At 40.8% G+C, this 26071-nt stretch overlaps 2 protein-coding genes and 1 long non-coding RNA gene across 6 annotated transcripts in view; 2 read left to right on the forward strand and 1 right to left on the reverse strand.

The window, feature by feature from the left end:
• LOC128332609 (uncharacterized) overlaps positions 1-13817 on the forward strand; it is a 28092-nt gene extending 14275 nt beyond the window's left edge. Inside the window, exons 2-3 of the long non-coding RNA XR_008310698.1 lie at positions 8308-8463; positions 12133-13817. This is a non-coding gene — a long non-coding RNA (uncharacterized LOC128332609). The remainder of the gene's footprint in view (positions 1-8307; positions 8464-12132) is intronic.
• On the reverse strand, positions 988-25721 carry CIR1 (corepressor interacting with RBPJ, CIR1). Of its 2 annotated transcripts, none has more exons than XM_053267027.1 (10): positions 25478-25721; positions 22896-22990; positions 22200-22274; positions 21137-21164; positions 20979-21034; positions 19744-19792; positions 19419-19536; positions 5994-6100; positions 3805-3890; positions 988-2004 (listed from the first exon to the last, which is right to left on the reverse strand). In XM_053267027.1, the coding sequence occupies exons 1-10, from the start codon at positions 25547-25549 to the stop codon at positions 1290-1292; spliced, it is 1401 nt and encodes a 466-aa protein (XP_053123002.1). In that variant the 5' UTR covers positions 25550-25721; the 3' UTR covers positions 988-1289. The 2 variants fall into 2 exon arrangements, with proteins under 2 accessions (XP_053123002.1, XP_053123012.1); XM_053267037.1 differs by having other exon boundaries at positions 21137-21147; positions 22201-22274; positions 25478-25720.
• Positions 25722-25798: 77 nt separating this feature from the next.
• Positions 25799-26071, forward strand: part of SCRN3 (secernin 3) — a 39274-nt gene continuing 39001 nt past the window's right edge. For 2 of the 3 annotated variants that reach the window (XM_053267073.1, XM_053267083.1), the window contains exon 1: positions 25802-25953. The gene's annotated coding sequence lies outside the window, so the exon portion shown is untranslated. Of the gene's footprint in view, positions 25954-26071 lie in introns of all 3 variants that reach the window. The other variant, XR_008310697.1, reaches the window with a different exon arrangement.

The following is a 26071-nucleotide window of genomic DNA, read 5'->3' on the forward strand; positions in this document are numbered from 1 at the left end:
AACATGCATCAGAGGCTGAGATCCGCCAGTCAAAAAGTCACCTTTGTTGCTTCCTGCCAACTACTTGGCACCACCATGCACATGCTTAATGGGTTTGTTGTAAAGGGAATTGAACAGAATGTTAGGGCTGGAAGGGACCTTGCAGGTCTTCTAGTCCAGTTCCATGGTCAGTGCAGGAAACGGCTGCAGAATTCCTAACAGACGGCTGTCCAGTAGCAGAGCCTAAGGGAGGTTGAAAACCTCCAATAGACTCTCCTTCACAATACTTTATGATTCGGACCTTTACAACAAACTCAGTAAACATAGGCATGGTGGTGCAAAGTAATCCAGTGGGGAAAACAACCATCCCAGAACAACCTACTCATACTGTAGTCAAAATAAGGAGATGGAAAAGTAGCTTGCCTCAGTGCTGAGTTGTTACACCACTTTCCCCCTCTCAGTGAAAAACCCCAGAAGGAAAGAACGAGCTATTTTGAAATATAAGTTAGTTTAATCGTATTTTCAGAATGTCTGGTTAAAAAAATGGCCAGATCAGTAAGAGAAATAAGCTGCCGTCTGAGAAGAGTGGAGCTGACATCAGATTCCTACAGCACATAATACCTAGAAACAGTGAAGACAGTAAATATTCTTCCCATGTGTTCAGAAATTATTGAACAATAACTTGTACTGCACTGACATATACCAACAGGGGTTCAAGATGCTTAGATAGTCTTGACCAAGTTATACTCTGCAGGAGGTCAAAAATGTTGGCTATACTCTTATGGAACAATGTTGCTCTGTTGTTTTAACTCATGAAATTGTCCTCTTAGGTGGAACTTGGAGAAAAAAATGCTTCCGTTCAAAATAATCTAGCATTTTGAGGCCTGTTAACAGTGATGTTATCCAGAACTATGTCAAATACACTGGTGTAATTTAATCAACCCTTGAACATGTCCCCCGCTTCTCACAAAAGTACTTATATCTATTACAAAGCAAAGAGAAATAATATTGACTAGTGAAGCTTTTGTTTTACTGGGACACACCAAGTATGTTTCTACATGAATTTCTAAAACAAAGCAACATTTGATTCACCAAAGAACTTATGCCACAAAATATAAGCACATGGCTTGGTACACAAATAAAAGACACATTTATCAACAATGCAATATGTTGTTCACATTTAAAATATATTTGTTTACGCGATACAGAATGTACAGAGTTATCTGAAATAGGAGACTAACGTTTTGCTGAAAACAACCAACTTATTTGAAAGAGAAGAGTGTGCCAGGAACAGCCCTTACTAAAGGTGTTCAACCAGAAAGAGACAAAAATGTGCATCTGCCACCCACATTATCTATTTTTTTCCTCTCTCTGCTTCTGCTTCTCTCTCTCTGCTCTCTTTTACTGTACTTGTCTCTGTAGCTTTCTCTGCGTTTCTGTTGCTCTCTGGAGACATCTGAGCTGTAGCTTTTAGTTTCGTTTTTCCTGTGCTTCTCCTCACTGGGGCTGTAACTCCTGTGCCTTGTGTTAGAGCCTCTCTCGCTCCTCTCCTCCTTGCTTTGGCTTCTGCTTGTGCTCCCATATCTTTCAGATTCTCTTCTCTTGTCTATGTTATCGTTCCTGCTTGTGGGCTTTCTTTTGCTCTCACAGGAGCTCCATTTGTTGTTCTTCCCAGAACTATCTTGCTTTAAAAGTCTACACTTCTCCCTATCTTTGTCCTTGTTACCATGACTGCTGGAGGGCTCTTCATAAAGTTTTCCCTTAGTCTTTGCCTTCCCTTCAAAATCACTGCTGCTAGCCTCTGAAAACTTGGCTTTTCTTCTTTCCTTAGAATCCATCTTCTTTTGTGCTGCTTTATCTTGGCTGTCAGTCTCACTATCACTGCTGCTTACTGAAGACTCACTGGAGGATGTGGAAGAGGATCTGCTCTTATGTTTCCTGTGTTTACTTTTGCTTTTTCTCTTCTGCTGCTTTTTCTTCTTTCTATCTTTCTTCTTCTTCTTTTTCTCTAGGCGATCCAGTTTCCTTTTATTTTTAACAAAGAAAAACAGAACAATTAAGCAAAGAGGTATAACTGAGGAAGGAAGACTGCTCTTTTTTAGAGGCCAGTAGTTAAGTGGTTCCTACACAATAAATATCAGTACTTTTAAAAAAATATTATAATAAAATATTTAACCCTCCCCTCCTCAGACTTACCACCCAGACCCATTGATGCCTTCTTTGCTTACTGTAAAAGCTATTCAATTGCTTTCTCATATATATTGTGTAATGGAAAGAAGGCAAGCATTCTGAACCTGGGTCACAGAGTCAGTACTGCAGCCAGTGTGTGTGTATGTTAAGTACACATAAAATAGCCTGGACTGGATTGGTTTAAATGAAAGCAATTGTGTTATTTCATTTTCTGAATAATCAGATATTTAAGATTATGAAGGAGAAAAAAGGTCACACTTATTTAAATCTATTGTACTCAATATATTGTTCTACTAAAGGAGCTTTTGTTGAAATTAGAAAAAGTCTGAGGAGTAGTATCAGAGTATTTAAACACTTTTAAAAATTAAAATATTCATGTCCCAAAGAAGATGGTTGCAATTCTGCTCCACTAATAGCAAAGTAAATTTTGCCATTTATTTCTATAGGAGCAGGACTACCTAGATTCAACTAGAAGCCATATATACACACACAAGTTTGCTTAGCTGCATGGGGAACTGTTTCACATGGGGATCGGGCACTGTGTGTGATTTCCTAGCTTGATCCAGAAGCAGAATTCCATCAGACAGTACAGATAAGTTGTCTGGGAGAGGAAGCATGGTGGGGCTGGATTTAGAACCCCTCACTCTCCTTTTCTTACCAAACAACTGATCAGCATGCATTCCAGTTGCTTGATGTGTAGTTCTGGCAGCTGCAAGTGCACACTTTGTTGGAAGTAGCTATAGATATAGATACTAGGGTGAGCTCCCTTTATTTACTGTTTTAAGAGGATCAGGAATATATAAAGTCCTAGTTTCCTCAAACTACTGTGGGTAATTTTATCAATAATTATGGATATAAAAGGTTCATGCTTGATCCAATAAGAACAAATAACCATATCTTCCTCCAGATGCTGTCAAATAAAGGGAGAAAATATCAGCTCCCTTTTAGCTGCAGAAGGGTGACACTAGACATTACTGATGTGCAAGGAGGGTTTCTTTTGTTAGCCCCTGCTCATAATAAATAAGCATATAAAAATAAAATTCAAAATGAGAGAGGTCCACTTTACATGTCTGTCACCTTCACACTACTCCAGATACCACGTATATTGGCCTAAGAATGCACTATCAGAGAATAAATGGTAACTGGTTTCAGAATTTCAGCCTAATTCCCAGCAAGACATGCTACTTCCTTCAAAGGATTTACAATCAGGATGAGAGGAATTAAAACAGCAGTTCTGCATTGAGATTTTCATACTCAAAATACCACCATGCAGCACCCTGCTGATCCAAGAGCAGGGCACCTATGCTGTTTCTGCCCATTTCTAAACAGTGTCCACACTGTTACTGAACTCTCAGAGTCTCCGTGGCAAATAAGAATGGCATCAACACTGAAGCTACATCTCTGCCATTAAGAATAATGGCATGGTGTGGTAAATAAGTCACTCATGCCAATGGGATATGGTAGGGTCACATCTTCATAGAAAATAGGAACTAACCAATAGGAAAGGGGACTCAAACTTTTATGATTAAAAGTTAGATATTCAAAATTAGCATCCTGGTATAAATAGAGCTGCAACTACAGCTGTGAGGTATCTGTTGGGAACAATTAGAAATAGAGATGGTATTATGAAGTTACCTCAGAAGTTTTTGTTTTTGCTTAGTTGTCAAGGATTTTAAGAATTCCACTTCTGGGTCATCTTCTCCTTCACTAGCAACAAATTCCTTTAAAGAGAAAAGAAAACATGCTATGAAACATGAATGGAAAGGGTAGCATTTACATTAGCAAAAATAATGTGAATTGTTGATTTATCTTTGTGGCGTGAGGGCAGGTACAGGGTACATAATACTGAACACAATAATTGAGTAAGTATAGAAGGCTCTGGAGAAGTAAATTGTTAGAAATTTACAGTGGAATTTGTATTGAATTTGGAAAGAGGAACTCGAAGTATGTTCATAAAGTCATGGGGGAAAGTAGCATAAAAGAAGAGAGCACAGGCATAAATACACACAGACATAACATAATTATGTGGTCAAAGATTGGCTTGTTTTTGGTTTTTTAGAACTTGGATTTTTCAAGTTTTGAATCATTAAATTTTAGCATTTAAAACTTAATTTTTTACTTTAATTTTTGTACATTGCTTTGATCACATTTTTAATGGAAAAAGTGACTAACATAACATATAAACAAAATCAACATATAAAACATATACACAAAATTAAATATGAGTCTTCTTCAAAACATTACTTGCTTGGAGAAATCCCAGATTAATTAAGAGTTTGGGTCTTCCGAGTCCCTTCCACTTCACTATGGGGGGAAGAGAACGTTTGTTCCAGGCTGCACTGCAATTATTGGAACTGATATCTCAATCGCCTGATTCATTCTTTGAGGGTTTCTGGCCTTGGCAAAAAGGAGGCACCACATTTAAAGGAATCCAGTCAGAGTCAGAAGTGACTTTCTCTTTGAGATGCAAGGTCAGGGGAGTGATATATATGTGCCTAAGAAGGTTAATAGATGGAGATTTCCCCAGTAAGTAAAATCTAAATAGGCCCACAGCTGTGAGCAAGGTTAGGAATAGGACCTTAAGCCACAGAACTCAGGCGGCAGCTTGTGGAATCCTAAGCAGGAGTCTCAGCATGCCCCACATTGCTTTGCATATTGCCAACATAAGCGACACCAAGCAGTAAACTGGACAGGATGGCAGCAGCTTTGTGTATTTAGACACGAGACTACCCCAGTCATGTAGAAAGAGGATGGAATAACCAATTTTAAAAACAAGAAGGGGTGTGTCAGGGAGCTGTACCCTGCCTCTCAGGTATCTTACCTCCCTGCAGTCTCTCTCCCCAAATGTCCCGTCCCCCTCCCCCCCCCCCCGCCACAGCCAGGGCATTTCTGACATGGAGGTCATGCTGGGAAAAGAATGTCTGGACTGTGACAGAAGGAGGGACACGGCCTACAGGATAGTGGCTGTTGTGTTTAAGCACATAGAACTGCAGTGCTGTCACATATTTTGGCCCCAAGTTTGATAAGCGTTAAGTGACGCACACTGAAATCCCAATCTACAGCTCTGTTGCACTGTGCAGCATTGCAGTAATGTTCTCTGGTCCACTAAGCCCAGATGAATCCCAGCAATGTGTGGTGCTCCTTCCATTAATGCTTCTGTAGACAGAAGAAGCACTTCCAAAAGTCCTTTGGCTAATAACTGCATGCCCAGGCCACCCTCTCCACTCATGCAGCCTTTTGCAGCAGGACTGACCTGTTGCAAAACCCTATCAAGAAACAAGGAAGTGCCAGCAGGAACAGCAGAACCTGTACCATCTCCCAAGCCCAGAAATGCCTTGACTTGGCCTGTGGTTTTCCAAGCCTTGCTGTCCATAGCTGTGCAGGAAAAGCTGTGCCCCTCCTTGCCCAGCACACAAGGGCGATGTCCTGGATTGCACCTTTAAAACACAACATGCTTTAAACAGCATGTTCCCCTTTGTCCCTGGTTTCATCCAGGAGGTTGCTCTAGATAAAGCAGCCAGTATCTTATCATAAGCAAGCTAGTAGAAGCTGAAACCATTTCCACTTGGAGACATTAAATATCTGCTAACCTGCAGGAGGCATTTCATTTATTAAACTATAGGCTGGAAAAATTATTTTACATCTGTCACTCTAGCTAGTCAGAAAAAAAGTGGAAAACAGTAAGTTTCAGGACACACATTTCTTGTTCTATCTATTCAGCTTTCCTATGGATATGCATATTATAAAAACATTAAGTAACAATTCACAAGCAATCACATTTAGATTTACAGACATTTTCAGCTTACTGATAAAAAGATCATTACCTGCGATGGATCATTTGCGGTCAAGTTTCTCCCCAGTACATTTTGTTTCAGTGCAAACCCACTGTTTCTCATCTCCGCTATTAGCTCCGAGGGGTGCATTGATGGCCCTGTTCACCAAAATCACAGTTTGAATGTATCATTTATATCTCTCTACCTTTTTTGGACTCCACAGTGGGAATTCAGTTGAAGCTTTGTTAAGTAAAATCACAGCTAAATCAACTCAATAATCTTCTGCTGAGCAAATAATCAGATATGATTTTCTAAAACAGCAGTCTGGAGATTCAGAATAGAAAATAATTGCATTTTTCTTTAAGTGCAAGGGGATTCTCTTCTTATGTAACTTTGTCATGTTGAAAACAATATACTTTAGGTATTGTCTGGCTCTAAGTTTTTGACAAAAGTGATTTTTTAAAAAAGCAAGCTTAGATAGTCATGTCAACTTTAAGTCTTAAAACACTTCCTGACACAAGAACAATATGAACATATACTTTTAAGAGGGAATTTTAAGGATTTTTTAAAAGAACAGCATATAAAAACATCTATATATTTAATTCTCCTGGGTGTGCCTTGGAATGTGCGTCCCAGCGCCCAGTTGATTGGCTGGGCGACGGAGGCGCCTGATTGGCTGAGGTGCACCCAGGAGGATTGGTCGCCGTGGTGGGCAGCGAGCCCGGCCACGGAGGCCAGAGGCGGCAGCAGGCCCAGCCCGGCCGTGGAGGGGGAAAATAAAGTGGGGGGGGGGAGAGAAATGGCAGTGGGGAGGAGAGGTGGCTGGGCCCAGCATGGGCTGGCTGTGGTTAGGAAGCAGAGACTGGGGCAGAAGGTGTGTGTGGGAGGGAAGAAGTAACTGCCGGCCCCAAAGAGCACACAGATGCTTTGTGTGGGGTTGGCTAGTTTCAATATAATTCTCAATTAACCACTATTTCTTGTTTGCATTTAATGTGTATCATCATGTCTGCTTATGAAAGGGTTACAGAATCACCATAATTAGAAGTTCAAATCTACCTTGAGCTAATGCAGATGTAATGTTTCTGCTCCCCAAACGATGGTTAGTGGATTAAGAATGGAATGTGAGATGGCTCGCTTCCTCCTTTTTTCCTTGTAAATTTCTACAGCCCAATTCCCTGCTACCCTGCCTTGCCATCATATCTGGTCCAACATTAATCAGTGCTGACCAGGGTGTTTTTCACACAGCAGGCTTTACTGTGTGCGGGTTTACTGCAAGGCTTTACTGTGAGTTGGAAGTTGCCCCCCCAAACAGACGCAAAAAGTGGATTTGTTTTACCCTGGATATAAATCAGGCTACACACAATGTGTAATGAAAACCCCAAATTGTGTGTGAAGTGCTCCCTGATAGCTCGTAAGGGCTTCAGGGTAAATCTGGACAATATGTGAACGCATACCCTCCATTCCGGAGGAGATGTGAGCTAAAATCCCTGTGTGAAGAACGCCCAGCAGGACATACCAATGATTTAAAACAAAGTTTCTGAAGTGGATTATATTTGCACTAGCTCCTTAATGTGATCCAGTTTAACCTTTTGACTTTAAGACAACCAGTTTTGCCCAAACACATGAAGGGCATTGTTTGTTTTTCGAAAGAAAGAAAGAAAGAAAGAAAGAAAGAAAGAAAGAAAGAAAGAAAGAAAGAAAGCTCAATGCCTTTTAATCCTTAAAATTTTTTTCTTGTCAATGTCTAGTCTTAGGATATAGCTACACATTTAAACGGTTCTCATTCCACTATTTTTTTCACCAAGGTAAAGCAACTACGATGTGATGCTATCCACAGATATGTATTGAAGTCTGTGCTTCCAAACTACAGTGCTCTTATCACCATGAACACATATTCCTTTTTAAAAAAGTGGCTTTCATCTTTTGCTGTGGGACTGGCGGGGGAGGCGGGGTGTGTGCCTGGCAGCCTCTCACCACTTCCTATTGCTCATAATTATGAATTATGAGATTCTTGCTGTACAATAACACCAACTTAGATAGAACCACTTTTTTATGCTCAACAGTTGTTCTTCCTACCTGCTTTCACTCATTTATTTACCACAAATAATTTAAAAAATAAACAAACCAGGAATTGTGCCCATGTGCCATATGCACTACAATATCTTTTTTACACATCCTGGTAGAACCTTCAGTGCATGTTTGGCTTTCATGAAAAGGCTCATTTGAAAAATAATGAATTAAAATGGTGCTGGAAATCATAGGGATAATATATATAGCTGATTTAGGAGTGCAGAACCGTGCCATTTCTAAGACTTAACATATAAATCATCCTTACATTGTTTCTAGTTTCTTCTATTACTTTCAGTGGAATTTATCTTCAAGATTGCAGACGGAAAAGTTTGGCATACATTCAGGATCATATAAGGACAAAGTTGCCCACAAGCAAGGAACAAAGAAGAGGAACTTTGGATTTGCAGCATTTTGTGTCACCTTACTTCAAGTTATTGATTTGCCACCACAGGTACTCTCTTTAGAAGTTGCTATTGTTGTATATGATTTCCTCAGTGGGGTGGGTTTGGGGCTGAAGCAGTTTAGTTTCTAATTCAGCACAGTAAACACCCTCCTAACTGCTCTGCAGAACTAGGCTATGTAATCTAGGCTTATTTATTAGCCTACTTTCCAGTAGGCTTATGAGATCACTCAGCATTCCATGTCTGTGTGACTGCCTCCCACAATTCCTTGACCAATATGAATCAAATCGGGTACAGTTGTAGGGACACACAGGGACATCTCAATGGTGTGGTTTGTGATGATGTCATCCACCCCAATTCAAGATGGCGGACATGTGAACATTTGAGGTGCAAGTGGGCTAACTTGTGAACTGCCTAACCAAATTTGCTACAGTTGTAGGGACACAGAGATGCCTCAATGGCATTTCTTTGATGGTGCCATCCACCCCAATTCAAGATGGCGGGCACATGAACATTGGAGGCGCAAGTGGGCTAATTTGTGGACCATCTAACCAATATGAACCAAATTTGGTACAGTTGTAGGGACACCTCAACGGTGTAGTTTATGATGATGTCATCCTCCAAGATGGTGGACACGTGAACATCTGAGGCACAAGTGGGCCACTCATGAACCACCGAACCAATTTGGACCAAATTTGGTACAAGTGTAGGGACACATAGGGAAAGCTCAAGAGTGTAGCTTGTAATGAGGTAACCTACCCTCATTCAAGATGGCACACATGAATGTTTGAGGTGCAAGTAAGTTAACTTGTGAACTGCCTAACCAATTTGGACCAAATTTAGTCCAGTTATAGGGGGATAGTGAAAGGAAAGTATTGTATTTATATTTATTTATTTACGGTCTTTGACCAAATAGTACAATACATTTACAGGAAATGTAGGCAGATTACAAATACAAATACAGGAAAGTAGGCAGATTAGTTCTTACTAGAACAACTTGTTTACTTATGTTTTAGTTTACAGCTAGACAGCATGATGTCTATCAATCGAAGTGATTTTTTTTAACAATGAGGCACTTCGCATGATTAGCTAAGCCCACTCTCCCTGCAGACAATCAGGCCTGCAATCAGACAATCAGGTGGCTGGATCGACTGCCCACACAACTACTGGCTCCATCACAGAGCCAGCAGGGGCTGTGGGGATTGGAGGCTATGTGGCCCCCGGAAGTCTGAGGATGCCCCGCGCAAGTGCAAAGGACATTCTGGGGGGACCCCAGACACCAGGAGGCTGCTTGTAGCCTCCCAGTCGGGGGTCTACTTGTGTGTTGCCACATGGCACAGTGGCACACACGCAAAAAACCAAGGTTAACGGAGCACTCGCTCCGTTAACCTTGTTTAAGGGGAGGGGGATTTAGGCGGGCTAGCTACCTTGGAACCACTGAGCTGTGGTTCCAACAATCACTGGAAAGCAAGCTAGGCTCCCTTAGCCTGCTTTCCAGTGATCACGGGAATAGGCTCAATGCTTTTATATATCCAACACCAGTTATATCAAAGATCAGTTTTGTACTAATAAAGTGTTTAAATAGCAGGTCAATGATGCATGCATCTTTTTTTTGGGGGGGGGGAGGGGGTCAATAATAAAGCCTTTTAAAGGAAGCCATTGAACATATGTAGTATCTCAGCATGCCTCAAATCCTCAGTAAAACATATACAAAAACATTTTAAGTATGCAGTTAAGTAGCTGCCAAACAAAAACTGTGCGCAAAGGGAAAAAAAATGAGCCTACAGTACAGCTGTAGAGAGTGATCTTTTGACAGACACACATAACTGTGATGTTAAAAATGCTAGTAATTGCATTTTGAAGTCACAAACTATTATATATTTAGAGACTGGTGTGAAACAAGCTTGGGGTACTAGTAAGAAAACATACAGGTGAGCAGTTACCTATGTATCTTTCAGACCTATATGATTATTTCTTAAGAATGATAAGTTCTCTGGTTATGGGATATAAAAGAAACCACATCAAATATTAAAATACAGTACTTTAAAAAAATTAATCTTCCCCCTCTCTTTCTCTCTCAATTTATTTATTTTTTATGTAACACATTTGTATATCGCCCAAAATGCAGCGGTATGACAGTTTACAACAAAACAATAAAAACAACAGATAAAAAGATTAAAATATCACAACAATTAAAATTTAAAACATTAAAACGATTAAAAACACAACTAAAACAATATCAAATTAAAAGCCTGGGTGAACAAATGCGTCTTGACTGCCTTTTTAAAAGTTGTAAGAGATGGGGAGGCTTTTATTCAGCAGGAAGTACGTATAGCCAACAGAACATTGCTGCGAAGTCTCTTTGCCCTCTCTGCCAAAACCTGGATGGGTTGGCAGCATGTGGCATCGGAACCATCTCAAGAATATGCAGGTCGAAGCAAAACAGGAAGCACACTAACAGGCCTTCTGAGGAGATGTATCGGCAATTTTTTAGCTCCTCAGAGTTTAAATTTGAATTTCAGCAGGCAGAATTCACAGACACTGCTTGAGCATGACCAAGAAGCAGGTCAAGGTGAGGGCAGGCCTGATTTTCCAGATCTGGTTGCCCCACACCAGGGCTGCCTGGATGATGGGCTGCAGGGCAGGGGGTGGGAAGAGAAGCCATTATACAGGCTGCTGTCATCACCACAGGAGTGAGTAATGCCATATGTGATTAAGGGTTTGGTCCTCTAGGTCCAACCCTACTCCTCTTTTGTAAAACAGCAGCACCAAACAAAGATTACAGGTAGTACATGGGTGGGTGAATATTTTCACAGCCAGTCAAGGCAAATACAATCGTAATCATTTCAGCAAGGAAACAAAATCCTGATTTGTTAAGTTAAAAAAAAGTTTTAGAGTGAGAAGACCAGAAATACAGAGGTTTACAGGCTTGTAGGAGCTTGAGTGTAAGATGCTGTCTTGAGAATTATTTTGATGTATTAAACATGTAACTGCAAGTTTTAAAGCCAAGGGGAATTTTTTTTTGCATAAGGCAGGATTGGTATTCAGAAGATGTGCTGTTTTTAGGGATACAGAGTGAGCATGCTGCCCTCTAGAGGCTGGCTATGGTACACACAAGTGGCAGCACCTAAATCAGATACTTCTCTTTTAAAACAAATCCTTGACTTTTGAAGCTGAAGGACTTCCTCCTGGCTCGCAAATATGTATGCTTAATAGTTATACTATGTAAGATATAGTATACTGTGTAAAGTTTTCTGTCTGCATTTAGGCAACTGGCCTTGCAGTTACAATTTAAAAATACATTGCCAACCACATTATCCGAAGAGGTCTGTGCTTGCTACAAGTCATTTGACTTTTTTTTATCCTGTTCCATCCCAAAGGTACAGGGCAGAGTTAACTCATGCTATGTAAAAACATGTAAACATATTTTAAAAAGTGAATCGTATTTAAATTTATCAGAAAGCTACTTCAAAATCTTAAAGGGCAGCAAGCCTTGGAGGCTGAAAGGGATTTATAAAACAGTAACATCCCGTTGTTAGTGATGAAATGACATGAGAGCTCATGTGATCCACATATGGTGGTAATTCCCCCAGCAAGTTCTAAGCTAAGCTTACAAAGGTCAGGTGTTTGAGATATGCCAGAATCACTGGCAACAGACTTTGTCAAAGAGTTTGGAATGAAGTGAAAAGCTGAGCTTACTTTCTATCCATTAATTGCAGTGAAAATACAAGTTGCACAAGATTGGAAGAGAAAAGGAATGATTATCACTCCCACTTTGGTTAAACAAAAGTTGGATAAGTATTGGTTCTTTGAAAGTGATCGTGTAAGGAAGAAAAATCTGGACCGAACATTTTGGAAGTAGCTGAGAACATCTTTTGGAACTTGGAAAGGAATGGTAGCAGAAACACTGTGAACCGAATCAGTTTTATTCAGTAGTGAAAATGTGTAATTTATTATGTATGTGTGTTATTCTTTAGGTGAATCATTTGACTATCAGAGAAAAAAAGTAAGTAGCATGGACAAATGCTTCATGGACAAATTTAAACATTGTTGGAACATTTCTTCAACTGATGGCGAGCTGACAAATAGTCCAAGAAATCCAAGTTACTGGAGAAAAGTGTGCACATGGGAGGTTTTTACATCTAACAGCAAAATCTTCCCCATAACAGCTCTCCAGCAGAGAGAGACAACAAGATATGCCACACCCACCCACCTCAGAATGATGTGGGGTTCTCTTTCACTGCTGCTGCTGCTGCTGATATACCACTTTTCAACAAAAGTTTCCAAAGCAATTTACATAGAAAAATAATATATAAATCACATTCTTAATCTTGCCTCAGACTGAACAGAGGAAGGATGCCCAGTAGCAGCCAGAATCATATGGATAACTGCAGAATTTATCAGTGCAAACAATAAAACAAAGGATGATTATCTTGCTTCCTACATATTTATTTTAAAATTTATACTCTGCCTACTTTGCAAGGAACTTGAGATGACTTCCAAAAGCTAAAATAGTAAAAAGTAGCAAAATAGCATGTGGGACGGGGAGAAAAGCAAAACATTCAGTGAAAGCAATAAGATGGTACACATAGCACCTCCACAATCTATCTAAAAGCAGCAGAGAATTTTTAAAAAACAAAACAAAAACCAAGCAGCTAGCAGGCCTCTGGGATGCAACATTTCCAATGATTCAAGGAAACAAGACAAGGAAGTGTCTACAGTTTAATGGGTTTGTCCATGTCCATAAAACATTTAACATATACACACAAAAACACTATTTAAAAAAACCTTCAAAATAATGTGCTGCAAATGCAAGATGACACATTATTCTAATAATCTACTGGATCAGAGTTTAGCAGAACTACACTGAATGCTCTTCCTTATTCAGGTGTGCCATTTGACCTAACTTTACTTAATGCCATAATACTCAAGCTGTGGTTTTTCCCCTCCATTCCTCCCAGAAGAAGAGATTCTGCAGTGCTATTTTTGTAGCACCTGAAGCAAGAGTAATGTGGCTTTAAAAAAACTGAAAGCCTAACAACTTTCTTGTGGCGCAAGTTCTCATTAGCTAGAGTAGTCTATTTGTCAGATACAGTTTTCCCAAGTTAGAACGCTAAATTTCTGTGCCTACAAAGATTAGAAAAGCTGAGCTTTATTTATTTATTTATTTATTTATAACTCAGGATTCATGTTGAAATCAAACTTCTGGCATTTCATTTAGTTAGAAAGCAAGGGGTTGTATGAAAATTAAGAAACTCTGGGATGCAGCTGACCACATTTCAGTAAGACACACAATGTGATTTCAGTATAAGTGATATAGCTTTGCATATACATTTTTACTGTACCTTGATTATGAATCTGGAGAGTTAAGATCAGTAAAAAAATAAAATTCTAAACCAGCTTAGCCTAAAGAAGCATTTTGATTGCCTAATTTAACTTTGTAAAGGATGTAGTAAAGCTTATAGCTGGTCTCAGTAAACCTCACAGCTGGAACATTCTAACACTACCATGTAGCTTCCCGTGATCAAAGTAAGTTACTTCATATATCAAACTAAGATTTCATAATAGAAATAAATGCAACACCAGGCAGGGGGTGCAGTTGTCATGAAATAATTACACTCCTGGGAGATTACAGACAAGGCTGTACCCCAGGGGTGTGATTATCCCATGATAACCACATCCAGTGAAATTGCCTTATTGCAAAAATAATCTCCATTCACCAGTGAGATATATTATTCAATAGGAGACTTTTGAAAGCACAAAGATTATATTTTTTAAAAAATTTGAATCGGCAACTGGATTAGTACTACAGTCCATATACAAAAGAAAAAATGAAACCCACCCTGACGGAGTACTTATTATTTGCTACTATTTAGAGCTGGCTGTTTTGTATTGCAAAAATAGACACACTTACAGAAAAGGGCACTCATTACTAATGAGCCACTAGCATTGGACATGGGCTTTAATCTATATGGGAACAATCATCCTGAAACTATTCCATACCAAGCATCATCAATGAAACTCATTGAAGGTTTGTAGATGGGGTAAAACATGATCTAACAGCTCTAACATACACGCAACGCTCCACACGAGCAGCGAGTGCTCACTCTTCTATGAGCAGGGAAATGTTCTGGATACACAATGAGTAACCCTCAAATGCAGGTAGCATTTGCCTTTGCAAAAGAGACTTGGAAGCTTCTGCATACAGAGGTCATTTGGCTGAAGTCCTTCAAACAGTTAAATGGACATATATACATAATTGGGTGCAAGACTGCAGCCACAAGTCCCTTGCTCCTTCATCTGCTTTGGAAGCTGTGCAGAACTTCTGTGATCCAGGCTGTCTCTAGGAGTACAGCAATGCATACAAGGTCTTCTGCTGTACCCTCTGTTATTTGGATTAGGGCGACAGTATTAGAGCTAAGGAGTACTGTTAGAACTGTCTATTAGCAAGAGGTTTTTAGAAGTTTTAGGCCTCAAAACACACCATCATAAGCACACAAGAACAGCCCTGCTGGATCAGACCCAAGGCCTATCTAGTCCAGCATCCCGTTTCATACAGTGGCCCACCAGATGCCCCTGGGAAGCCCACAGGCAAGAGATGAGGGCATGCCCTCTCTCCTGCTGTTGCTTCCCTGCCACTGGTATTCAGAGGCATCTTGCCTCTGAGGCTGGAGGTGGCCTATAACCACCAGACTAGTAGCCATTGATAGACATGATAAACCTGTTGATGGAGGGGAATTATTAAATTAGTCTACATACTATGGCCTTGGGGAGTACAGGCTGATGGATTTGTGTGCAACAACTTCCTGTAATCCCGACATTTGCAAACCAGGACCCTGGGTTCGCTTCCCAATCCAACTTTTCAACAGTTTTCATTATTACCTAGACAGGAATGTTGTACTGCAGCACTTATATACTTTTATTGAGTCACTGATTTATGTTACTAAACAGGCAGCAACATTCAGTAATGTTTTTAGTCTACTTTCCAGTAAGCTTATGAGATCACACAGCATTCTTTGTGTGTGTCCCACCACATCAACTTTGCAATGCCTGGACCAATACTAACCAAATAGGGTACAGTTGTAGGGACATATAGGGACATCTCAAAAGCATAGTTTGTGAAGTCATCATCCATCCTGATCCAAGATGGCAGTTGTGTAAACTTTTGAGGTACAAGTGGGCTAACTTGTGAACTGCCTAACCGATTTGAACCAAACTTGCTACAGCTGTAGGGACTGATGATGTGTGATGATGTGATGTGATGATGTCATTCACCCCATTCCAAGATGGCGGATGCATGAACATTTGAGGTGCAAGAGATCTAACTTGGTGGACCTCAATTTGAACCAAATTCAGTCCAGTTGTAGAGACAGTGAGAGGACAGTAGGCTGATTAGTTCTTACTAGAACAACTTGTACTTGTTTATGCCATCACTTCAAAAATATGCCAGCTGTAATTAGTCCTGAACCTAAGCACTGGAATCACCTCAATTAGACAAAAGAAGACTATAACATATGTGATTTTCCTGTAACTATTCATTTTCATATAGATATAGTACCCTCAGCCTTGTACAATCATGCCTTTCGGTAGAACATGTTGCTTTTTAATACAGGAGGACCTTGATATTCACATGGGTTCTGTTCCACGGTACAACCGCCGATATGAAAACTGTGAATATTGAGTCAGTGAGGCAATGGGGAATTGGGGATTAGGTTCCCAGTCAGGAGAAAACGTCAATAAAACATCAAATTTCATGAGGGGAGAGGAAGCTGGGGGAATACTGCACTTAGTTGCTCCCCCTGAGTTGCGCTGTGCCCCAAACTGCCCCCAAATCAGCCGAAAATCATCTGAAAATTGCCATTTTCCTCTTAAAACACACACACCCCAAAACACCGGAGCCATTTTGAGGCTCTGAAATACAAAATGGCAGCAGGAAATGACTTCCGCAGTCATTTCCGGTCACCTCAACCCACAGATACATGAGGGTCCCACCCACCCCTTCTTTCCACATATGCCAAGGTCAGGTGTATATTACCTGACCACAGATATGTGAATCTGTGGCTAACGAGGTTCAACTGTATACACTACCTAAAATGGAAATGGAAGCAACCTAAACTATTAGAAAACAAAATTTGCAGGCCAGCTTCAGAAACAGTTCAAGTAAAATGGCAGAGTTGTGTCACTAATATTACACAGTAAAGGAAAACAGCACTTGGAAGAGAGACACAGAGGCTTGCTGTATTGGGGCAGCATCCAGACTAGTTAGTCATGATTAAACACTGAACTCCATTAAAAAGGAGTGTCGTGACTAACCTACATCCCATTAATTTCAATGAGACTTAGTTGTGCCTATTGATCAGAAAATTTGCTTCCCCCTTCCTGGTATACAGAGAAAGCTCAGAATGCCTGCAATGTCATCAGCTGTGATTGGTGGTAATGGTGGTTGGAGAGTTTGTACTGTGGCTTCTCGCACCCTAAATCCTCCATGGAAACTGCTGAGCTAGTGTCATTTCATAACTCAGTAATAGTTTATAAAGAAAACTCAATTTACAGTTTGGGGCTTGTTTGCCCTCACAATAATCTAATAAGATACACTTAGTTTCCTTTCTGTAAAATGGGACATGGATGAGAAGAGAACGACACAGAAAGCCACCAAGTAAGTGGATACAAGGCAGGGGCTTGAGCCTAAGAGCGACACTGAGTATTGGATCACAGGGCAGTGTGTTATGTTGCAGAAAGACCTGCAATTGCAAATGTTTGGGATTTATAATACAGATAAACTTCTTAAGGAAGAAGTAGACCGCCTTCTCATGACTCATACAATCACAGTTGAAAGGTCTACAATCAGCGAGCTGAGCATACTCCCATGTAGAGTGACACGAGAACTTGCGCTTTAGCAGCCATCATAGTCCTGCCACTGTAACTAACTAGGATTAAACTATGATCAGTCACTATGATCAATCATCGTTAACTGCTAGTAGGGGAAGGGAATGACGATTGCTGTCGGGGTGAGGGTGCTCTAAAGTGCGGGTTGTCATGCCACATTTCATGATAGTGTGCCTGGCTTTCCAATCATAGTTAATCCTTTGATTACGAGTGCAAAGGTTGTGAGAATGCAACCACAGCTGCAGTGTGGTTGCATCTGGGCAAATCTCATATAAGTTGTGCCAAACTTGTTCATATACTGGGAAAGCAGAGCAACCTGATCATTATATATGTGTGTTTCTGCAGTACTACAAGACTGACACAGACATTTTTTAAAAAGACCATTAAGACTCAACTGTTTTCTCTCAACTGTGAGGAGAGGAGAGCAGGTCTTGTGGTAGCAAGCATGACTTGTCCCCTTAGCTAAGCAGGGTCTGCCCTGGTTGCATATGAAAGGGAGACTAGAAGTGTGAGAACTATGAGATCTTCCCCTCAGGGGATGGAGCCGCTCTGCAAAGATCAGAAGGTTCCAAGTTCCCTCCCTGGCTCCTCCTCCAAGATAGGGCTGAGAGAGATTCCTGCCTGCAACCTTGGAGAAGCCGCTGCCAGTCTGTGAAGACAATACTGAGCTAGATAGACCAATGGTCTGACTCGGTATATGGCAGCTTCCTATGTTCTCAGGGCTTTTAATTAATTTTAAATCAGAAATTGTTTTAATCATTTTAAAACATGTACACCACCTTATTTTAAAATATGTACACCGCTTAAGGATGCACATGTCAGGCGGTATAGAAATATGATAGATAGAAAAACTGACATGCAATCAATTAATCATAGCTAGGCTGATAATAGAAAATAGCACTTTTGATAAAAGTTACAAGCAGAATGAGAAACATGTACATAATAAACTGCATGAGAGGCTCTCTTCAGATGTTAAAAAAAGAAAGAAAAGAGACACTGCAAGCCATGTATAGCATCCTGTCCCAGTGCTGACGCACTCAGAAGTCTCACCCTCTGCGCTGAATACGCTTACAGCAATTGTCTGCAGAGCCCTCCAAGCTGGGATAACCTGCTTACCAGGTGATGGGGCCTCCCTCTACAGAATTGTAGACAGCTGTGCAGGTCCACACTAGATACAGCTCTACTGAAGCAGGCAGCTCCAAATGCCTGAAGCTCCTGGGTCTTGATTTAGAGGCAAGTAGCACTGTGTACTCTGCTCTTTTGGCATGCCTCAGCCAATATATAATATTACAATATGATGATGTAATTTAATATATTAACGCGCCATGCATCCTTTATTTTAAGAGTTGTGAAGACCTTTCTACTTCAGATTTTGTCTTAAAATTTGTTTCCCATTTATTAATTTACATTCCCCCTTCTTGGGCAGAAGCGCACAAAAGGGCTTATGTTTAAATAAAGGACCACAGCACCAATAGAAACTGATGGTGCATGCACGCACGCACACACACACACCCCTCTCCCCAGAATAAAAACAGATTCCAGCAAGGATACTTCAATCATAATATAGTTTAAAAATACAGTAATAGAATTTTATGGGGAAAGTGCTGGGAAAGATTTCTCTTCACAGCGCTCCAGTGAACACCTTCCTGGAGATCACTGAGGCTTGCTATGGCTCCATTTTTGTTTACAGCCCAACCTGTTGCTGTGCACAGTATCACTGTATGTGGAGGTGAGCAATGGGACGAGCCACTTCTGCACAGGGCAGGGCTGGGGGAGGGGAGGGGATGTGCACGTTATTTGGCTTCAGCACTTTGAAGCCAAATACTTGCACAGGCCTATTAATTATTATTATTATTTGCATTTTTATGCTACCTTTAGTCTTTTCTCATGCCAAGGCAAAATTTTATCTGAAGCCACACAGTCAAATTATTTTATAAGCTACAAACTGATCTTCAAGATCTTGAAATGACAAATTACAACATAATGAAAACCATAATTTTCGTTTTGCTAACTAAGCTGTTGACTTCATCATAATTAATCTGTATCATCCATACAGATTTGAAAAAAGATTTCAAAATAGAACTTGAAAATATGACTAAAATACATTATAAGTGCCTACCTGATCCATCGTTGGAAACAGAGCTCGCATTAATTCCAGACAGGCCAAACAAAGGGCATTCACGGTCTGTGTTTACATGCCCCCATTTGTGACACTTAATACACCTCACATTCCGCACCTGGAAAATGATCAACATGGTCATAATTTTACATTTCAATATGTTTCTGTACACCAATTGCATAATTTAAAAGCCTAATAAAAATTATGTATATCCCCAAATAATTGAAATTAACCTAAAATTAATTAAGATATGTAAGTTTGGGTGGGGTATAAGTTTAATAAACAAACAAACAATAAAATGAGGAAAAATACACAACAAACTTGCCTGAATTCCAAATGGTTGATCTCTAATGTTCATGTCATCCTTAGCATATCTGTTAAATAAAATAAAATATTCTCACAAGATGTTACTTTCACACAACCTGCTCTTTGGGACGCAGTGAAATAGAATCAAAATAATTATGTTTAAGGAATAAAAAAAGAGATATGCTCCAATCAAGAAAGACTTTGGTTTGTAAATGAAGGTCATCAGAAGCTCTACAAATTTGTAAGGAGCTAGGTCAAGACTATCATTTTGACCATGGCTTTTAACAATTAAAAGGTATTACAATTTGTAGTATTTTATTGATTCAGCTGTTTCAAAAAAAATTCCTGCCACCTTATTATTTTTATTTTATTACTGTTATTTCTTTGTTTTTTATATACCGCCTCATCCAGATGTCTCTAGGAGGTTCACAAATATAAAAACAGATTTTAAAAAACACAAATAACTCATTAAAACCAGTTTAAAATCATTTCAGTAACGAACAAAGGCCAGGTTTAAAAGATATGTTTTTAGGGCTCTTTTAAAGGCTGCTAAACCTTTTTAAAGGGGGGCTTGTTCTGAACTTGGAACGGAACAACCCATTCCGAGGTCTCTGACCTGTTCCAAGCTCACTCTTCTGGCCTCTGCGCATGCACAGAAGCCATTTGCATAGTCAGCACCACCATGCAAATGGCCACTGCACATGCACAGAAGCCAGAAGAACACCATTTTGGAATCCATTTAGGAATGGGTTAACAGAATGGTCTGTGCATTTTGTGTTCCATTACAAACTTGGAACAGAATGCAAAATGCATTTCGTGCACACCCCTACTTTCAATAAGCTGTCCACCACAATCCCAAGATGCTAGTTGTCTATATTTGTAAGCAACATTTGAAAACTTTTAAGTGGAGAAGTATAGTATAATATTTAAAATAGATACACACAAATATACACATATTTATATTGTGTGATGAATGTGAAATAATACAGAAAGTGTAATTTGCTGAATTTGATTAGCATTTTCCTTTTTTACCTTCCCCCAGATTTATGAATGTTATACATTATTAAAATCTGATATGGGAGTCATTGTACTTAGCTGATGCAAGTTTGAAGAAACAACCAATAAAATCTACTAAAAGAAAAAACAGTTTTGAAGGCACAAGACAGTACTTAAAATACGAAAATCTCACTCAAAGATATACTCTGTGTAAATATGTTAGTAACATTATCCACATAATTAATGAATAATTCTTACTTTTCACGTGGAGCGACCTTCTGCCATTCAAATTTGTATTCTGTCTCTCCCTCTTGCTAAAGAAGGTAACAAATATAAAGACAGGTTGGGGAAAAATCAAGTATAAAATGCATGCTTAATAAATATAACTGAGATATAAGAAATTAAATTTTAGTTACCTCTTTGGTCTCTAGTTTATCAGCAAAGCATGGAGAGAAAAGGACAAGAGACAAAATTAAACAGACATGTTGTAGACATTAGTATTACAGACAACATTCAAATCAATTGGCATATCATAAACCAGTATAAACCGCTGGGAGGTATAGCCCTTTCCCCATAGAGCTCTATGGGAAAAGCACTTGAAAGGACACTTCCTAGTACTCCCACCCCTTTTGCTGTGCCCTGCACATCCTTCCCGCCACCTTTGGAGCAGTGCGGGGCTTTGCTTCCTGTAAAGGAGGAATCCTTGCTAGAGGATTCCTAGAAGATTCCTAAAAGAAGAGGATGCTAGAAGAGCAAATACTGTGTGGAGAAAACTGCAATGGAAGCAGTAGTCCCTATGGGGTTCCGGAGGGGTGGTGAACCTTATTTGTACTATCTTGAATCCAAACAACCAAGAATGGAGGGACACTTGCAGAAGAACTACTCTCCCCTCTCCGCTCCCCAAAAGCCAGTCCTTAGGGCCAGAGGAGAGCCCTCGGGAAGAGGATGGCATATGGAATGAAAGCGGTCTATGGAGAAAGGAGAATCTACTGAAATTGGTAGGAGGCACTTTGTGAAAAGATTCTAAGACCTCAGGGATATAGAATCCTGTGTGAGGGTACTGGGGGCTGCAGTGGTGAGATGAAGGAGAGAAAGCCCTTTTCCAGTACTTTCCTTCTGCTCTTGATTGTTTGGATCAAATCCATTAGCTTGAATAATTACAGAAAGGAAAACCAGTTTTACTGTCCAGTTTTTAGAAATAAGTGTAACAATTAAAACAAAATGGTCCTAAAGACTTTTACCAGTATTCTGTTTGTAACACAGTGCATGTGTGCGCACTCACATGTTTTTTTAATGTCTGCTCAGTTAATGTTAGATCCCACTCAGGTTAAATCAGGAAGATCCCACTCTAAATGCATGTGCACACACACTACCTTAATACTACCACCCAGAACAAAACTCATTCCGCACACAGATGAAGAAAATTAGAGAGAACACTGAACACAGGTGTCAATCAATACTACGTAATTAGTAAAATTACCTTTCTTTGCTCCAGGTGGAGCTTCATACATAAAATTTAGGCCATTCTTCACACGCTCATCACCCATAAGCAATCTACATAGGAAAAATAAGGATATATCATGAGAAATAGAAAAAATGTAATAGAATGTAATTGATAGTAATAGCACTTTTAAATAAGTGCAACACATATTTATTCTGGAATTCACTTTTTTTAGCTTGACAGACTCATTTCCATTGTAAGAGAAGACAAAGTGTATTTTTTTTAAATCTATATTTGGAACCCAATGTACAAAATACTAGAATTCTCTAATCCAAATAAATTATGAAAACTTCCAGCATCTGCATTATCTCAATTGCATTATTTGAAGTGTGACAATATTATGACAAGGGCTAGAGGAGCTGAAAAGGATGGTCACGTGGATTAAGGCTGAAGCCCTGAGAATTGTGGCAAGAAGCTATCTAGAGAAAAGCTCCATCCTAATCATGCAAAATTCTGTTTATATCACTGGTGCTTACACAAACATCAACAAACAATATCTGTGTGTCTACAGATTTTGGCTGCAATCACTGTGATTAGAACTATTTTAAATAGTTAGATTCTTGAGAATCTCAGGAAGAGACCAACATGTATAATGAAAGTAAAAAACAAATGAAGGTCTAAAGTTAAGTAGCTTAAATCTTTTTTTAAAAAAAAGAAAAAAAAAAAGTTTTCACCTGTTATCATAAGATTCCTGCTCTTTAAGATACTGTTGCATTAACTCTTCTTGTTTTTTCTTGTCATAAGATATTTTCTGTTCCGCCATCCATACCTAGATAGAATACATATGGCTTAAATAAGATTTCCTTTATAAATACCTTCCAATCTTACTTTGGAATTTCATTTTGTGAGCACATAATACTTAAATTCTGTAACCGCATAAACTATGAAAAACTGACATCATCTACAAATTACAATCACATTATTTGGGAGCTCTGAAAATATTTCAGCGCTGTCTGATATGCTGCTGGTGGAATTCAGAGAGTTCTGGTTTGTCTAGAAATGGCTTATTTCCTTAACCATGGAAATATTATTCACTGGTGGGACTTATTTCTAAATAAATAAGTTTAGGACTAAGATGACAATCATGCATTTAGCATCCCCCCACATCTGTATGTGGCAAATTTTGGGGGTTAGGTCATCTAAAGAACTGGGGCCCAACTTACACATTCACTTAAATGAGTTTTTTAAAGGTGTGAGCAGCCTCAAAATTGCTTTTTCTTTCCCAAAAGTAGTCAACACCATCCTGTGTTCAGATAAGGCAGAAGTACTTATTGTGCAGGGTTGGAACTCAGGAGATGATTTTGATCTGCCTCTTCTGGATGAGACCACACTTCCCCAGAAAGAACAGGTATGCAGTCTGGGGGGTACTTCTAGACACAAACCTTTCCCTGGTGTCCCAGGTTGAGGTGGTGGCCAGAGGTGCCTTCTATCAGCTTCAACTGATATGCCAGCTGCATCAATTTCTTGAGATAAATCTCAGTGGTTCAGAGCAGTGGTACATCTGCTGGTAACCTCCAGACTTGACTACTGCAATGCACTCTATGAGGGGCTGTGCTGCCTTTGCACGTAGTCCAGAAACTGCAAGTGGTCCAGAATGTGTCAGCCAGTTGGTCTCTGGGTCATCTCAGAGAGACCATGTTACTCCTGAATTGAAAGAGCTACATGGGCTGCTGATAAGTTTCCAGGCAAAATACAAAGTGCTGGTTATGACCTATAAAGCTCTAAATAGCTTAGGCCCTGGGATTTAAGATAATTTCTTCACCATGATCCCCACCACACATTGAGATCATCAAGAGAAGTTCATCTGCAGTTGCCACTGACTCATTTGGTGGCTATTCAGGGATGGGCCTTCTCCACAGTTGCCCCCAGGCTTTCGAATGCGATCCCTGCTGAAATAAGAGCCTCCCCATCTCTAACAACTTTTAAAAAGGCAGTTAAGAAACATTTGCTCACTCAGGTTTTTAATTAGTGTACAGTTTTTAATAGGTTTTTTAAAAACATTGTGTTAAATTTTAAATTGTTTTAATGTGTTAATGTTTTAATTTTGTTTTAGTTTGTATTGTTTTATTGTAAACTGCCCAGAGACATACGTTTTGGGCAGTATACAAATGAGGGGGACCTGATCCTGGCAGAACCACGGTGAATGTGGGAGTTAACCCCTTCCCCTTACCCCATTTCCCTGCAGAATAAAATAAAGTGTGCCATCAAGTCAGTTTTGACTCCTGGCGCCCACAGATCCCTGTGGCTTTTTTTGGCAGAATACAGGAGGGGTTCACCATTGCCTCCTCCGGCACAGCCTGAGATGATGTCTTTCAGCATCTTCCTAGATCGCTGCTGCTTGATACAGTAGCAGTGGGGATTTGAACCGGCAACCTTCTGCTTTTTAGTCAAGCATTTTCCCACTGTGCCACTTAATAAGTATTTGCTTTTTCTTTCCCTTTCACTGTTAAGCCCTTGGTCCTGTTCACCATCAATGAGGGAATGCGGAAGGTCCCAGGCTCAAACCCTGGCATCTGCAGGCAGAGCTGGGAAATGCTCATCAGGCACCCTGGAGAGCAGCTGCCAGTCACTGTTGAGCTAGATGCATCAGCAAAAGACAGCTTCCTTGGAAGGAAGTTTCCTTCCTTCCTAGTCTTTAAAGTGGTTTAAAAACTAGATTCCCTTCCTTGCTCACAGCACCCTTATGTGGGAGAGAGTGGGTATGCATTAACTGATTTTTACTGATCACGAGTGGGGGGAGGAGGAGAAAAGAAAAGAAGAAATATTTTGTAACCATCAGAACAAATGACGGGAGAATAAGAACAGGACTTCTCCAGGTGCCTGCTCCAGAGGGAAGCTGTCCAAACAGGAGACCTTTCAAGGAGGGCTTCCTCCGACAGAAGTGTCTAGACAGGGACTGTCGGTGTTACCGTGTGTGTAACGGGATAGAGAGGAGGGGAGACATGCAGAGGGGAAGCAGAGGTGGCACCAGACCTACAGCACCCCAGACAAATAGCTCGCCCCTCTTGGCAGGGTTTGCTACAGAGAGGTTTAGGGTGGGAGCGCGAAGTCATGTCAGAACTCTAATAATATACGCGGCAAGGAGGCTCGCCCTTCCCCACAGTCACCCACTTCGCCCCCTCCCCAAGATGCAGGCTGAGGATGCCGCCATCGGGGGGAGGGGAAGAGACACTTGGCGAGATCGTCTCGCATCGGCGGGCCTTGCTTGGGTAGAAGCGGCTGGTTTCGGGAGCGGCGCCGGCACCGGCGGGCTCACCTTTTTGATGTTGGATTTGGAGGCGGGGTGGAAGTCCTTCTTGCACATGAAGTTGGCGAACGACTTCCCCATGATGGCGGCGCCTGGGAGGTCACCCCCGAGGAGCGGCAGCAGCGGCCCTTTTCTCTCTCTTGCCCCGCTGCCGCGGAGAGGGACGTCGGTCTAGAGGCGGCGTCTGTTTACTTCGGCAGGGCCAAGTTGCTGCTCTGACCCGCAGCTTCCGGGGTGGACATTTCCTGAGGCCCCGGCTGGAGGAGGAGGAGGAGAGGAGGAGAAATGGGGCGGCGGCGGCTCCTCCCCACCCACTCCCCCCGCCGCTACGCTATCTCGGCGGCAGGAGCTGAGCGGGGCCTAGTCTGGGGCTGCGCCCGTCACCGGACTGAACTGAGCCCTCGACGAGGCCCGAAAGCGGACGCAGGGACGCCGCCGGCTCCGAGGTGCCCGCCAGGGGACGGGTAGGCGCCCAGCCCAGCCAGGTACACCCCTGCCTGAGACAGACGCTCCCCAGTCACTGGGCTGCTGCTGCTGCTGCTGTGTATAACCCTATTGTATTGTATTGCCAGTGAACCCTATTGTATGTTTCATAAAAGTCAG

Source organism: Hemicordylus capensis, chromosome 1 (assembly GCF_027244095.1).
Source record: "Hemicordylus capensis ecotype Gifberg chromosome 1, rHemCap1.1.pri, whole genome shotgun sequence".
Taxonomy (NCBI): domain Eukaryota; kingdom Metazoa; phylum Chordata; class Lepidosauria; order Squamata; family Cordylidae; genus Hemicordylus; species Hemicordylus capensis.

What these genes read in the sequence shown, in the direction of transcription:
- CIR1 (XM_053267027.1), bottom strand. Translation starts at nt 25,549, where the DNA reads ATGGGGAAGTCGTTCGCCAACTTCATGTGCAAGAAGGACTTCCACCCC. An exon ending in CCAAATCCAACATCAAAAAG is followed by an intron (nt 22,991 to 25,477) that starts GTGAGCCCGCCG and finishes TATTCTATCTAG; the next exon opens with GTATGGATGGCGGAACAGAA. An exon ending in CCACCTGGAGCAAAGAAAGG is followed by an intron (nt 21,165 to 22,199) that starts TAATTTTACTAA and finishes TTTCTCTCCATG; the next exon opens with CTTTGCTGATAAACTAGAGA.